Genomic DNA, 15,563 nt, shown 5'->3' with positions numbered 1-15,563 from the left:
AAAAATGCCACAATGATGATAAATTAATGCATTCAGTAAAATAAAATAAATTATTTAAGGATATATATTAGTGACTCAGTTTCACAACTGCTAGATAGGAAAACACAACCCTTCTATGGCCATCATGTTCCTCAGATTTGACCCCTCTGGAGTTTTCCTGTGGGGTTATCTAAAAGCATTCATGTAAGATAGGTTCCCAGCAGCACTACATGATGTTAGTGAACTGGCGAGATGCATATAAGAGGTCTGAGAAACAGTGACACCAAGGCTACATGCCACCCATAACACCATATTCAACCTTCTACATCTTTGTATTGCAAATAAAGGTTGCTTTGAACAAACAAAATAAAGCTCACTATCTTTTATCAATTTCTGCAATGTTGTCTTTATCCATTACAGTCGGAGATTATTTGTACATTATACTAAATCACCTTAACTTTGTTCCTTTCAGAACTAGACCAAGCATGAACCATATGCTGATACACTTGAGCAATGTTTAAAAGATCTCTTTTGCCTCTGGACAAATGTTTAAGTGAATACTCTGTATACAGTGTAAGTTTTTTATCTTGAGACAATAAAATAACTTAATTGGATGTCATTATTTCAAAAAAAGGTTTAGACAACTCAAGCATGATTATTTGAAGTGCAGCTCAACAAATGCATCGAAGTAAAAAAGCATTATTTCGAACATTTGTTATAAAATTTTTTCCCAAAACCAATATCTCAAGAAACAGTCAGAAGTAAAGTGAGTCTCCAAAAACAAGCACCCCAATAGTGAGAGGCAAAGGGACTCACAGAAAACAGCATCTCAAAGGGAGCAGAAAACTACTATGTCTACTTTGTTACCCCTGGGTAGTGCTAAAAGTAGTGAATGCTTTGAAAGGTCAAAGTAATAAGGTCACAATGTGAAAAAATGTAAATTTTACCTCCCTTTCTATTTTAGTAATAAAAAGTATGGCTTCCATTAGAAAAAGCTTTCAATTTTAACCTTAAAATAATCTTGACCTTAAGATCAAGGGTATATTTGATTCTGAAATTTCCCACTCTTTCAATTGCTGGGGTCAAAAAGACCTTGAATGTCAAGGTCTTTTTGACCCCAGACACATACAAGATCACCAATTGATTGCCCATTCGAAATTCTACAGCTTTTGTCTAAACCTTTTTCCAAAATAATGAGATCCATTTAAGTTACTTCATTGTCTAAGATAAAAAACTCACTCTGTATACAATCCCAACAAACAAACCTTGAATAGCATGTTATTTTAATCAATCTGTAGCTTATCCTTCAATAAAATCAAACAAAAAAGTTTTGTACCATTACAATTATTTTATATTAGTAAACTTTTCTTATAACTGAAGATTTTACATAAAAAAATGTTCATGTTAATATTATATAAAAAAAAAGCTATAAGCAGTTGAAAAAAAGCATATGAGACATAAAAAAGTTCAGACAGCCATTTCTGACAAACAATACCTCAGACAGTACATTAATATTTAACCTTTGGCTTCTATAACAGCATTCATACTATCATTCATCGTATCAACAAGAGCCAGGCATTCATTTGAAGTAATTTTATCCAAAATTTGCTTAATTTTTTGCTTTAAACCATCCACACACCCTTGAGGACATTTTCTCAATGCTTTTTAAATTTTACCCCACGTATTTTTTATAGGGGAAAGATTGGGACTGTTTGATGACCATTTTAAAGTGTTAATTGCTGGGTCAGCCAAGCCTTGGTTGTTTTAGCAGTATGGCAACTTGCATCATCCTGCTGAAAAGTTGTAATTTTTCTAATGATGGTAATAGGTTTTCCTCAAGGATTTGTTGGTATTTTGTTGCATTTACTGATCCTTCAACAAAATGCAAATTTCCCACACCTTAGGTTGACATGCAACCCTACACCATAACATTTGCTGGGAATTTTACAGTGTAGACAGTCATGATGGAATGCCTCTTGCTTTCTAATAACTTTTTCTATTGCCTTTATTGCAGACTTCCAAATTTGCCTCATCACCAAAAACAACATGCTTCCACTGTTGTGTCCAACATTGCTGCTCGGTCCACTTCAATCAATTTTTTATTTGTGTATTTGTGAGAAGTGGTTTTGCCTTTGTCTAAGAAATATCATCTGTCACAATTGTTAAGTAAAAAATAATAATATTTTCTTGCCTGACAGAAGCTGTAACCAAGTTTGTGCCGATGGATACAAGTTTCTTTTGTAACTTCCTTTCCAGTAACTTTATTCCATTCATTCACTAATTCACTGAGTGATGCCCATTGATATTTTTTAATTATTTCATGAAAGTACATTGGTACCTCAGGATACGAAATTAATCCATTCCGAAACTGAGATTGTATCATGAAAATGTCGTAAGGTGAATCATTTTTCCCCATACAATCACATGTAAAACCAAATAATTTGTTCCAACACAAAAAACACACTCAAATTAAAGCTAAGTAGTACATTGAAAAAAAATAACTATAGTAAGAAAAACACTGAAAAATGAATTTTGTAGTTGTAAATGTATAAATAACCATAATAGAATAATAACTGATAAAAAAAAAATGTAGTTTTATTTGCACTTTACCTTTGAGGATAGATGATGGTGGAAGTGTAAACTGGTGGCAGAAGAGAGGGAGAAGGGAAATGATACTAAAACTTAACTTACATAGCATAATGTAACAATAACTTAAAAATAACTTAGAAAAGATTAAAAAAAATTATTGTTTTATATATATATATATTTATTTATTTATTTTTTAATTTTTATTCTCTACTTTTTGCTTTCTTTCCTTCACTTCCACCAGCACTTTCACTGGATAGAGGTCACTTGGTAAAATATCTATCCAAAGAGGTTTGGCTTTGCCTACTTTTTAAAATGTTTCTAAAATGACTTAGGCAAATGTCATTACTCTGAGCAGCAATACGGCTAGTGTGAACCTTTCCGGGATGTTTCTTTTCAATAAAATCAGTCACTTTCTGATAATACCTCAAGATTTCCTTTATCAAGCAAGATTCTTCCACAATAAAGTAAACACACAGACTAAGCCCAATGAATAGAAGTGAATAAAAAATGGTGCTGCGAACTAATGTAATGTCATATGGTGGGTTTTTGTTTGTATCGTGGAGCAAAAATATATTCAAATTTCATGTCATATCCTGAAAATTTCATATGCTGAAAAACCACTGTACTTATGATCAGTCTTTGTTATGGTTGCTGATCTTCAGTCAATTTTTCTGGATAAATTTTACCAGTTTCCTGATATTTTGAAACAATATCCCATACTATGAAATTACCAATTTTTAACTCCTTTGCAATTTTTCTTAAGGCTTTGTCTTGTCTATGGAGGATGATAATTACTTCATATATATATATCAAAACTAACAGCCTTCCCAGGTGCCACTTTCATAAAACAAACACATCTCAATAATGTTAATTAGAAAAAAAATGCAAATATCACATCAGCTCATTTACACATTTAGGAAGCGGTCATTTAATGTATTGTCTGAGGTATTATTTGTCAAAAATGACTCTGTCAGAGCTTTTCTTTGTCGCACATGCTTTTTTCAATTTGCTCATAACTTTTTTACATATTAACATGAAAACTTTTTATGTAAAATCTTCAGTTATAATAAAAGTTTATTAATATAAAATAATTATAAATGTAAAAATCTTTTGTTTGATATTATTGAACGATAAGCTAGAGACTGATTAAAATGATTAGAATAACATGCTGTCCAAGATTTTCTTTGTCAGGGTTGTATACATAACATAGATACTTACTAGTATCTATTGTTTATTATGTACTGTAAGGTCTCTTTTTATGCGGTGGTATTACGTTCTACAGAAAAGCGCATATAAAAAATTCGCATAAAAAAAGACTTTACTTGAGTTGAAAAAGTAGGGATACATTCCGTAATTTTCTAAAATCGCATAAAACCAAAACAACAAGTTAAAATTAACTTAAAACCGCATAAAAAAGTTTCTAGAAATTAAAAGAAATAGGCAGCTAAATACTTCAACTTGAAATCAGCAAAATTTAAACTCGCTACTTATTATAAAAATGAACAAAACATCGCTAAAATAAAATTTAATTTCAAAACAATTACAGTTTATGCCTTTCAATGCGAAACTCAGAATGATGTAATAGTGACTTGTCGATGGTAAGTATCATGTACAAGGGGAATCCCCGAATTGCAAAAGCTCACTCTAAAAATAAATCACTGACATCTGGATGTGGAGAGTTAATTAAAACCCCTTTAGTTCCTTGCCAGAGTTAACTCGGGCAGGTTACATAGCATTACATAAAACATGGTCTTTAAGGCCATTTTTGAAAAATTTTTTTAAATTTTTGGAATGTTTTTTAAGTCTCCAAATTTTTAAAAAATATTTTAAAATATACGGCCAGCTAGTGTTCACCCTACTTTAAACCCTTGTCTTCCCGTGACGTCTATGAGAATGCCTCGGGAAATCCAACTCCAGCTGTGTTCAAGGTCATCCAGATGTGTAAACAATGATTCATTGTGTTAAATTTCACAGAAGGGCGAGACAAAGGAAGTTAAACTTTGAAGCTTTTTCTTCAAAATTAACGCATTTCTTTCGTTTTTTTTCAGTTTTAAGTATTTTTTATGTTTAATTACATTTATATCAAAAATTGCTAGGAACTAAAGCGATTAAGGTAGATCTAGTAGTCCTTAACATCCATAAACGTTATATGTCAGTGGAACAAATGGAGTGAGCTTTGAGCGTTCCACGATTTTTGGAGACTGTCTATACACGGGCTTCCTAAACAAGCCTATATGTATGTTTGTCCAAGAAATTTTTGGATGAAATACAAACCGCACAACTTCAAAATCGCATAAAAATAATCCGCATAAAAAGAGACCTTACAGTACATGAAACAGTAGATAGTAATAATTACATAAAAATCATCAATTGTGACTCCACTTATAATGAAAAATCACTTTTAAATAGGTGAATCAAAATTTAAAAATCCTTTCAAAAGTACATTTTATATGAATGCCTTTGATAGCATACAAAATACTGAAAATTTTTTAAAAAATAAAATGCAGAATATAATAATTAAAACAAATGATAACTAACATTTTTCAACAACAGTCCAACTGTCAAGCAATCATAATTTTTAATAAAATGAACATTTTTCTACTCATAAAACTAGTATCAAAATAATTACATAGTTTCAATCTTTTATGCAATGAAACTGTTTCAAAATATATTTTTATTAAAATACTAAAAACAAAGTTAAAGGAAACAAAACACAATACCTATCTGTTTAATATCAACAAAGCATTTAAAACATATATAATTTATATACGAGTTTAAATTAATAATCTTATAAAAAATGGTTAAATAATAAAGCTCATACTATATTAATCTCATATAATATCATGTGCAATTATTCAGTTCAAAATCTTTTTTTGAAATGAACAAAATTATTCAGTTCAAAATCAAAATGATTTTTAATTTATAATATAGATTATATCAATAAAATTACTTACTTTCTACAAACTCTACACTGGGCCATTTCTCCTCTTTGACTAAACTGTCTATAAGCTTTTCCACATAATGGGCACGCTACACCTTTATTTCTTTGTTGATAACAACTATCACAAACAGTATAATTCATGTGCCAACGTGAACTAGGACCACTTCCAGGAGTGCGTGCTCCACAATCTCCACAAATTCGACAATTCTAAAAACATAATTATTATTAAGTTAGAAATTTTTCTAATTTCAATTATCTGAGAATGCTACTCAAACTTTTTTATTTAGTTATTTTCAAATAGCAATTAGTTTCATTAAATTTTAACAATAAAAAATATTCTGCTTATTTTATGATTGCTTTTTATTTGTTTCTATAGTTACATATTAATTTCTAAAATAGTTCTTTTTACATTATGATACAAAAAACAAAACTAAAATATATTAAGCAAACAAAATCTTCGTTTTCATAACAAATATAAAATGTTTCATTTAAACATAAATTTATTTAATAACCATTTTTTTTAGCAGTTTTTATTCAAATCAAATTATTCTAAACTATAGTTAATATAAAAAAATGTTCTATTTATTCCAAAAACTTCAAACAATTTGAATATTATGAATATTATGGAATAAGCAGAATATATAATTTCTTTACAATTACAGTAGAGCGTCGTTTATCTGAAAGTCAATTATCTGAAACGTCAATTATCTGAAAGAATTCCAGTTGTCAAATTTAAATTTTTGCCAGTGCTGTGGCACTGCAATCTTTGGCTATGCCTTGGGCTACTCAAATATTTTACGTTTTTGATACTAAATTAACTTCTGAAGTATAATTTTTTATTGTTTTTATATTTTTCAATAAATTTATTTTGTTTGTACAAAATAAAAAAATAATTTTTAACGATACAATAGTCTTCGTTAGGCTTAACATCGACGAAAATTCAACGCAAAGCGACACGCAATGGAGAAAAATTTCAACATGGGATAGGTTAATATATTTTTTCGTACATAATCAGTTATCCGAAAAATTAATTTTCCGAACAGCCCCAGTCCCCAATTGATTCGGATAAATGACGCTCTACTGTACCTTCATTACCTTAAATGATTTATTAAAGAAGCATATAAATCTACAATCTCTACAGTAAAATTTGAACAATAAAAATTTTTAAGACATGAGAGAGAGAGACTGAATCTAAATTAAATCAGAAAAATGAGTCTGTTTTGATTTAGTTTAGACTTTTATAAATGTTTATTGTAATATGACAAGATTCACCAAACATATTACCAATAAGATAACTAATACACACAAAATGCACTAATATTCTAAAAAAGTGTAAAGTTATTAAGAAAAAAAATTTTAAACATTCTACTGTAAATAATAACAACTAATTAAAGTCAACAAATCAAATTTATAATCAATTTTTTGATTATAGCACATAGTTTAATTTTAGATTATGCCATGTGTTATCCTGCCATTATACATGGAATACCACATATGCATTATATTAATTTTAGATTTATAGCCTTGTAAGTACAGTAAACCCACTAACACAAACTAATAGGAAGTAAAACTTGTTTGTGTTAATAAAAGTCCAAGTTAGTAGGGTGTTTTCTCCAACAATGTGGAACTCAAGATGGATATACAGTGCAGTAATTTATTACAATCAGCTCTATACAGAAACATTACTGAGCTTTAGTAGGTTATACTGCTGAATTCATTATGACAGTAAATAAGCTAAAAAATTTAATGACAGTACAACAAGCACCAATGTAACTTACCAACTTCAGTAATATAGTGTACAGTATCAAAAAGACTTCTGTGTATCAAAAACACTATTGTGAATAAATTTTAAATTACTGTACAATATTATGAAAAAATGTGTGTGTGAGTTATGTGAAATCTGAGTTAGCAGGAATTACAGTATAGTTTTACTTAATATATTAGATAAAATGTATTATATTTTCTTAATATTAAAGAAATTATTAATTTTTTACCTTGCATTTCCATCCATTTTTGGGAATAGTAACCATCATTGGTTTCAGACAAAATGTATGGTAACCTTTATCACATGTATCACATACAAGCATCTTATTATCATCTTCTGGTTGTCTACTTCAAAAATAAAAATACAGCAGTTCAAGAATAACAAACACTACATAAAATGTGCATAATAATTTTATTATTTACATTTTTATCTATGTCAAGCATTTAAAGAATTTTTATAAATTCATGTAGTAATATATATTAATGTACTCTAAAAAATAATTTAGAAATGTTCTTTGTTTAAAATAAATCTTTAAAATAAAAACAAATAGCTATATTCAACAATGTATATCATCACATTTTTGCAGATTGTCCAGCATGTCAGTCTATCCGGGGAGACCATGAAAATAAATATCAAACATATTTCCTTATGGTAAAAACTGGCATACCGGTTTATCGTGAGGGATGTTGGCATATCTGTTTAACTGATGTTATACATCCCTCTCTAGAGCATGCATTAAAAAAATAAACAAGTTTTTTTTCTAAGACTGAAACTGTCAACATTACATCAAAAGCTACAATTATATGTTTAATTTCTTAATTTTGTCTTCTTTCTAACAGCATAAAATACTCTTGGAATTCCAAAAATGCTTTCTTTCATATGTATTTAATTGTTATTTGATTTAAAAACACAAAAATAAACATATTAAATTTAAGAAATCTGCTGTAAATTACCTCAGCTTACACAATTAACATTGAGTGAAATTTGAGAGAAAAGTTTTATTTTTAAGGTCAGGGTAGATGGTCAGTGTAGCCCACACTGACTAACTACTGCTGCTGCTGCTGCTACTACTACTACTACTGTCAATAAGTTGTTAATTGTTTTATTTTCTTGTAAACAAGAACTCTCTTTCTCATTTTAAGTCAGTCAAATTGCAATATTATTATTATTTTATTGTAGGCCTACTCGAAAAAATGTTAAAGTTCTTTAACATTTAATTAACTAGTTTTGTTAGATGCGATTAATTTTATATTTTAGTCAGTTTAACCGGCATGTTGGTTTCTCCTGTTTATATGCAGCATTCCAGTCATTCTGCGAAAATATGGTTTCAATCATATTTAATAAGAATAATCCTAGAGTACTAACCAGAATAAATTTTAAAAAATATTTCAATGTAAAATATAAATAAAATAAATATCAAATGGAATGTAATTTCAATATGAAATACTATAGAATGGAGAACATTAAAAAATCTGACTCTATGTTGCAGAAATCAGTATTAAAGAAGTACAGAAGATTACATAGTTTGTTTTCATTTTTCACAAATATATTTTATTTAAACTTTAAAATATATTTGCAATAATATATAAAATATTTTGCTTTCTAATGGAAACCACTTCAAATAAATAATAAACAAAAAGTTCATTTTAAAACTTTTTTTACATGCTTACAGGCCTAAAAATCTTTTTAGTAAAACATTAAACAACAGGGAATATAAATTGATGGATAATAACTATTAATTTTATGATAATACACATTATGATAATAGATCTTGTAAGAACATAAAACATGTGTAAAAAATACAATAGGAACTGAAGATGGTCCCAATTAGACAGTCATGATGGAATGCCTCTTGCTTTCTAATAACTTTTTTCTATTGCCATTAATGCAGACTTCCAACTTTGAAACAATTTTTCAATAAAATAAATGTTTCGGTTTCCATAAAAAGTGGTTATTTAAAAATTTTAAAACATTAAAAATCTTTAGAGAATCTTTAGAGAAAAACATTTAATGTTGGCTATACAATTAATGATAGAAATTGCCTTCTAATGTCATATTAAAAAAAAAACAATGTATCTAGAAAATCTTGCTGTGATAACTAGCCTGATGCAAACTATAATTAAAATTGAACTGAAACTTTCTCCCATCAATTCAAGGTATATCTCTTCAAAGATGGAAAAATTGTTCCAAACAATGGAAAATGCTGGAAAGTCTGTTAAAAACAGAGATTTACTGAACTGCATGAAATTATGCAGGTTACTAAGCAGTATTGGGTAAAAGAAAAAATTAGAAAACTTGAAAATAAATTTGTTTTTTTTTTAATGGTAGAATATGTTTGTAAATTAGTCAGTTGTTATAATAATTTACAAATTTAGCTTAAATTAAATATGTGATAAACAAAATAATGGAAGGTGTTGCATATTTTGCATGAAAAGTAATTGCAATGATTATTGAGATTTGAATGCCATATAACTGGGTATCAAGTTTAGATAGAGTTTGATAACCTAATAAATAGAATTTTAACAATTTGGAGGGCTTATAATACCAAGCCAACCAAAATATAGCCCAGATCTTTTACAAAAAAAATTAGTCTTTAATATAGGTTGTACTAACTATTATAAATGCAGTGCACTGTATGTATAAAAAATTTCTTTATATTGGTTAATTTTTAGTGTTATAATTGTATGCATACTAAGTTAATACTATGTGTTTGTAAACTGATGAGGGGTCCTTGCACCCGAAATGCATCATCTTTCCCTAAATTTGATGGCAATTATTAGACTAATTTTTTTTTGTAAAAAATCCGGTCTATTTTTTGATCGACTTGGTGTGGTAAGCCCTACAAATTGTTAAAATCCTATTTATTACTTTATCTAACTCTATCTAAATTAAAGTCATGGGCTAAAAGCATCGTTTATTATTATGGGTATCAGTGTTACAGTTTAAAATTATCAGCATGCTGAATATCTACAAAACAGGAAAAAGAAATCAGAAATGTACTTTGGGATCAGTGTATAAAAAAAAATGTAAATTTTGTGAATATATATATATATTTTTATAAAAAGTTATATTGTGATTTTCTTAATTTATTTTACAGGTTTATAAATTTAATAAAAAATATATTAAAAAATTTTTATAAATACTTACCGACATGTTTGGCAAACTTTACAATCTGGACATTGCCATCCAGCTCTTACAACAGCATTCACTGCTATTGCTGGATCAAGACAAGAACCATGATAATGATGACCACAACTAGTACAAAATAATAATTCTGCAATATTTCCAGGCATATCACACATCATACAATTTGCTTCTGTATCAGCTGAAATATAATTTTAGAATATATGTATTTTCATCAAATCTAAATTTTTTCACAAAATAATAATTTAAAACTTTTATTTATTTTATTGTTAAAAATTAACTATATTTTTTCCTTTTCCAAATCATGATGAAGTGATGTTCTAAGACACTAGACTTCTGTACATCCACTTTATTTAATACTGTATCCTTTTTACATTCATTTGTCAATATGTGTTTCAGGTTCTCCACCTATCCTTAGTTGACTAAAATACGTATCATTATTACTTTATTGTAATATTATTAAAAATTTCCTTAAAAGCTTTGACATACCTTGGTATACAATTTTATGCACTATTTTTCATTTTTTTTTTTGTTTAAAATTACATTAAACATCATTTAAAATTCTAATTCATCTATTTCCTGTAAATTTTACATCATTAAATTATTTTGTCTTTTTTGTTTACATTATAATATAGCATTTCATATACCATAATAACTTTTGACTTATGTTTTACATTACCTTTCTTTGACACTTATAAAGATTTAATAATGTCTTTATTTTTCACGATTGTCTGTATCATTGTTCTCGGAATACGGTGTGCAACAGTTAAATCTTGAACATGCATGCCACCTTCATATTTCTCAATAATCTCTTTTCAGTTCCATTGTAATTCTAGTCATTTTTTTAGTTTTCTGTTGCTTTTCATTTGCCTTTTTGCAATTCATGATTAATAAAAATAATAAAATTTTACTTACAAATTGAAATCAGAAGAAATTTAACAAAATTATAAACTGTGGCATCGTGAACGTCTAGTCTGGTCTAGTATACCGATAGTGCTACTTGTTCATAGATGGTGCGTATGATTGAATTAAGTCATATACCAAGCAAAATTTGTTTCGTCCGAACAGAACGTATTCCAAATTCGATGTATTCTAAAGCAGACGTATACTGAGGTACCACTGTATATATGTGTTTCTGCTTTTTAAGAAAATTTTTATAATATTGTATAACAATGAAGTAACAATATGTATTTTAGTCAACTGAACAGGAGTGGTGGAGAACCCAAAAAACATATTTACAGATGAATATAAAACCAATATAGTATTAAATAAAGTGGATGTAAAGACAGTCTAGTCTCTTAGAATATAACTTCATTGTAAGTCAGATAATAAATATAAAAGAAGGACACAGTTTCAACAAAAAGAAAATAACTTATCTGCTATCTGGATTTTAACTTAAAAAGTTCTTAAAAACTTGAACACACCAAAATTAACCTTTAAAATAATGGTCAGTTTAACATTTTGTGAACATTAACAAAGTTTGATGAAACACTTTCAGCTTTCTAACAGGTTTATTAACTCATCTGTTAAATTTTAACAATGATTAATGTGCAGTTGGCCATTAATCTGTCAGTGACAAGTGCATAATTATGAGTTCCTGATGTAATAATTAAAACTGTTTTATTTTTCAATACCATTTTTTCTATAAATCATATTACTTATTTGAATTCTATCTTAAAACACCAAATATTTCTGTTTTTCCAGATATGCTGTCTTGAATGAAGCAGTCAGAATCATATATATATAAATTCTTTCATAATTTATTCTGCAATAGTAATTTTTTTTATTATATATGGTATGACAATTTAATTCCCAAAAGTGGCCATTTAATGTAACTTTTGTGGCAATGTGGACAGAATCACATGCTTATGAATGTCTGGACATGTTTCAACTATTACTATACATGTGCAAACTGCAAACCAGTGGTGCCCAAACCTCTTAATTATAAATAGGCAAGCTACAAATATTTTGTATATTCCATATATATTAAAAGTAGGTCTATTTCTATCATAGTAATAAATCAAACACATTCATGGGCTAGATTTGGCACCAAGATCAAAGTTTAGACAACTATTGTAGACTCAGATTGTGCAGTAGTGAAAGCAATACAAGTCTGTATGTGAGGTTTTGGCAGTAAAATGAATAAAAGAAAATTGAGAAAAGTGCATTAACACAAAACTGTGCATGAAGATCAGCAGAAATGCTACAGAAACATTACAGCTGTCTTTCGTGGTGAGGACACTGTGAAAAAGTCAAATGTTTTTGACATTATAAGAGGTTCAAGGATTTAAATAACAATGCAAAATGAGACAGCCAAAAAACACAAAGGGTAAACACAACTGTGGACAAAGTGGGGGCTATGATGCAGTCAGTAAGTTGATAAAGTGGTTAATACTGATTAATAGCATGGTAATGGTAATTCATTTGTTATTTCTCACAGATGAATACATACAACAAAAGTAATTTTAACAGAAAGTTCAGTCATACAAAAAATTGACACAAAGTTTGTCCAATTATTCCTGTGTATCTTGAATTTTGGCAGATGAACAGAAATAGTAATGGCTTACAGTTGCAACTGATTTTTCTGTAAACAGAATGATAAAGCAATAATGGAAAACACCAAGTTCACTGAGACTGAAAAAAAAAACATGCATGTAATGCTCAAAGTTCAAGACCATGCTTATTAAACTTTATATTCTCACTTACAATGCCAAATATGCTATACATAAGAAATTGTCGTTTTAAGGAGTTGATTCCAACCCATTCTATTTTGTTTGGGATTATTTTTTAATTTGTTATTCTATTTATTTTGTTAAATATAAACTGCCACACCTCTTCCAGGCAAAATTCAAAAACTAACTTACCTTACTAAAACAACTGCTGGCAGCAACCTATGACATCATCAAACCCAGGAATGACATCTTGGGGACTTCCACAGGAAGTTAGAAGAATGATCTCCCACCCCAAATTGTCATTGAATGTGCAACAAAATATTATAAAATTAATTGTAAGGGTAATGACACAAATCAAAAAGGAAGATTACTAGAATACATGAAATGTTAACAATTAAGTATGTAAATAAGATCAAGTGAACATATGCATGTAACATAACCCCAGCCACACTATAAAAAAAAGTGAAACTAATGACCAAATGGGATGAAGTTGAGGTGATGATAAGGATCAAGTGAGACTGACAAAAGGCTTTAAAGTTACAGTAATGACACAGAAGTTTCTTGGTGACAGCTAGATGAATTAGTAAGATTTCATTGTGATTTTTTGATATCTTTTCATATTTTGCTTGTAAGTTTTTGTGGAGATAGTTATAATTTAATTTGTAAGTCCCCAATTGTCAGAAAAGTTTGGTACATATTTGTTTTTGGATTTTGATAAATTACTTTTATTATATTTTTGCATTTATCTCTAATGTTATTGCTTGATTGTACATATTTGGGCTTTAACTAATAAATATACTTTGTTCACATTACATATAGTTCTCCTTATATCACTTCTGTTCATATTGCATGCACAAAGTCCAGGCCTGGCACTTTTGAACCCTTGTTTATGTAATGCACTATTAGGATATTTTCCGGGCTTTTGATTTGATCAAATAAAATTAAATAGATAAAACGTTACATACTATCTTTTGGTGTTAAACTTAATGCCAAAAGACAGTACAATTTCTTACATATAAGACCATGCTTATATGTTTCTTTGATTACAAGATGCTAGTCCATCATAAATTCATTAAACAGGAACAATCAAAAGCAAACCTAAACTGTGGCCTATTAAACAGATCATCTGTCAAAACAATGTCCCAAGCCATTGTGAATTCAGTGTTTGTAATTTCCTGGTAAATAAATCAATTATCAAACTTATTGACTTTGCTCTTACTATTTACGACTCTTCCCAAAAATAAAAACTACCATGAAAAAATGAGTTTTCAGACATATCTGACATCCAGTATCATGTGACAAAAAACACAAAGTATTTCAGAAAGTGTTTCAGGTATGTTTCCAGAAATAACAGCAGCAGCTAATTAAATGCAAAATTGCAGAAATAAATTACATCAAAGGTAATATTAACCGTTACCACATAAGTATGCACGTACTTTTTCTGTAAATTAAATTGTCAACCTTTCGGGACATTCCAATTTTCAACGCTGACTCAGTGCTGATCTCAACGTTCGTTAAAATTCGTTCCTTTTTTCAACGTTGAGGTAGCGCTGTTGTCAGCGCTGACTCAACACACTCAGCACTCAACAGATATGCTGACTGCTACTTTCCAATGAATTGTGGGTAATTGGTAAGACATTTGAATGGAATCCATCTTGCTGAGAATGGAATTATGGGAACTAAGCATTTCGTACTCGAGTTGGAACATCGTTGATGACGTCAAATTGTTGACTTCAACACTCAACACTCGCATCGAAAATTGGAATGTCCCGTTTGTATAGTACATTAACATTACTTCAAACAAAATTGCATTATTTTAAAAAATGCAACAAAAATCTATATAAATAATAATAAAAATATATGCTTTAAAATTAATGTAAATAAAAAAAATATAATCTCATACTTACATATAATAGGTGCTTGAGAAATATGTTGAGGGCAAAGTAGAGTTAAATTTCTAACATCCTATTAAGTAAATTGTGAATTGAAATAAATATAACAACAAAATATACATTTAATAAAAAGTAAATTAAACAACAAATTTACTATATATCCTTGAAATAATTAATTTTATCAAATTACTAAAATTTTCTTTAAATTAAATTGAAGTACTTTCTTTTATAAAATTAAAATATTGAAAATCTTTTGTATTTAGAATATTTTAATTAAACAACTTTCTAAAAAATCTTTACATGTTATATAGTTTATATGTCAACTTTTTTTAAACGTATATTTATATTTTTTGTTTTTATTTTTATTGTAATTTTTATAATATATAATATAATATAACATATATAGAATACTATTAAAAATTATAATGATAATTTTAACATAAAATTTTTGAATTTTAACCTTATAATATCAATTTTTGGGTAGTTTTGCTGAATAACCTGTTAATAATATGCAAATTTTCAACTATTTTAATTTCATTATTATAAAATACAGTCGACCCCCGTATAAGATCATTGATTAT

At 28.3% G+C, this 15,563-nt stretch overlaps 1 protein-coding gene across 1 annotated transcript in view; it reads right to left on the bottom strand.

The window, feature by feature from the left end:
* Window positions 1-15,052, bottom strand: part of LOC111617695 (histone-lysine N-methyltransferase 2C-like) — a 51,553-nt gene extending 36,501 nt beyond the window's left edge. Inside the window, exons 1-4 of the mRNA XM_023358980.1 lie at window positions 14,998-15,052; window positions 10,422-10,599; window positions 7,504-7,621; window positions 5,523-5,716 (exon numbers count right to left, since the gene is read on the bottom strand). Coding sequence (XP_023214748.1) covers window positions 5,523-5,716; window positions 7,504-7,621; window positions 10,422-10,579 — 470 coding nt within the window. The 5' untranslated portion in view covers window positions 10,580-10,599; window positions 14,998-15,052. The remainder of the gene's footprint in view (window positions 1-5,522; window positions 5,717-7,503; window positions 7,622-10,421; window positions 10,600-14,997) is intronic.
* Window positions 15,053-15,563: the final 511 nt, after the last annotated feature.

Source organism: Centruroides sculpturatus, unplaced genomic scaffold, assembly GCF_000671375.1.
Source record: "Centruroides sculpturatus isolate CEXI.00-Female unplaced genomic scaffold, Cexi_2.0 scaffold1296, whole genome shotgun sequence".
Lineage (NCBI taxonomy): Eukaryota > Metazoa > Arthropoda > Arachnida > Scorpiones > Buthidae > Centruroides > Centruroides sculpturatus.
This window is presented reverse-complemented; position numbering and strand designations above follow the sequence as displayed.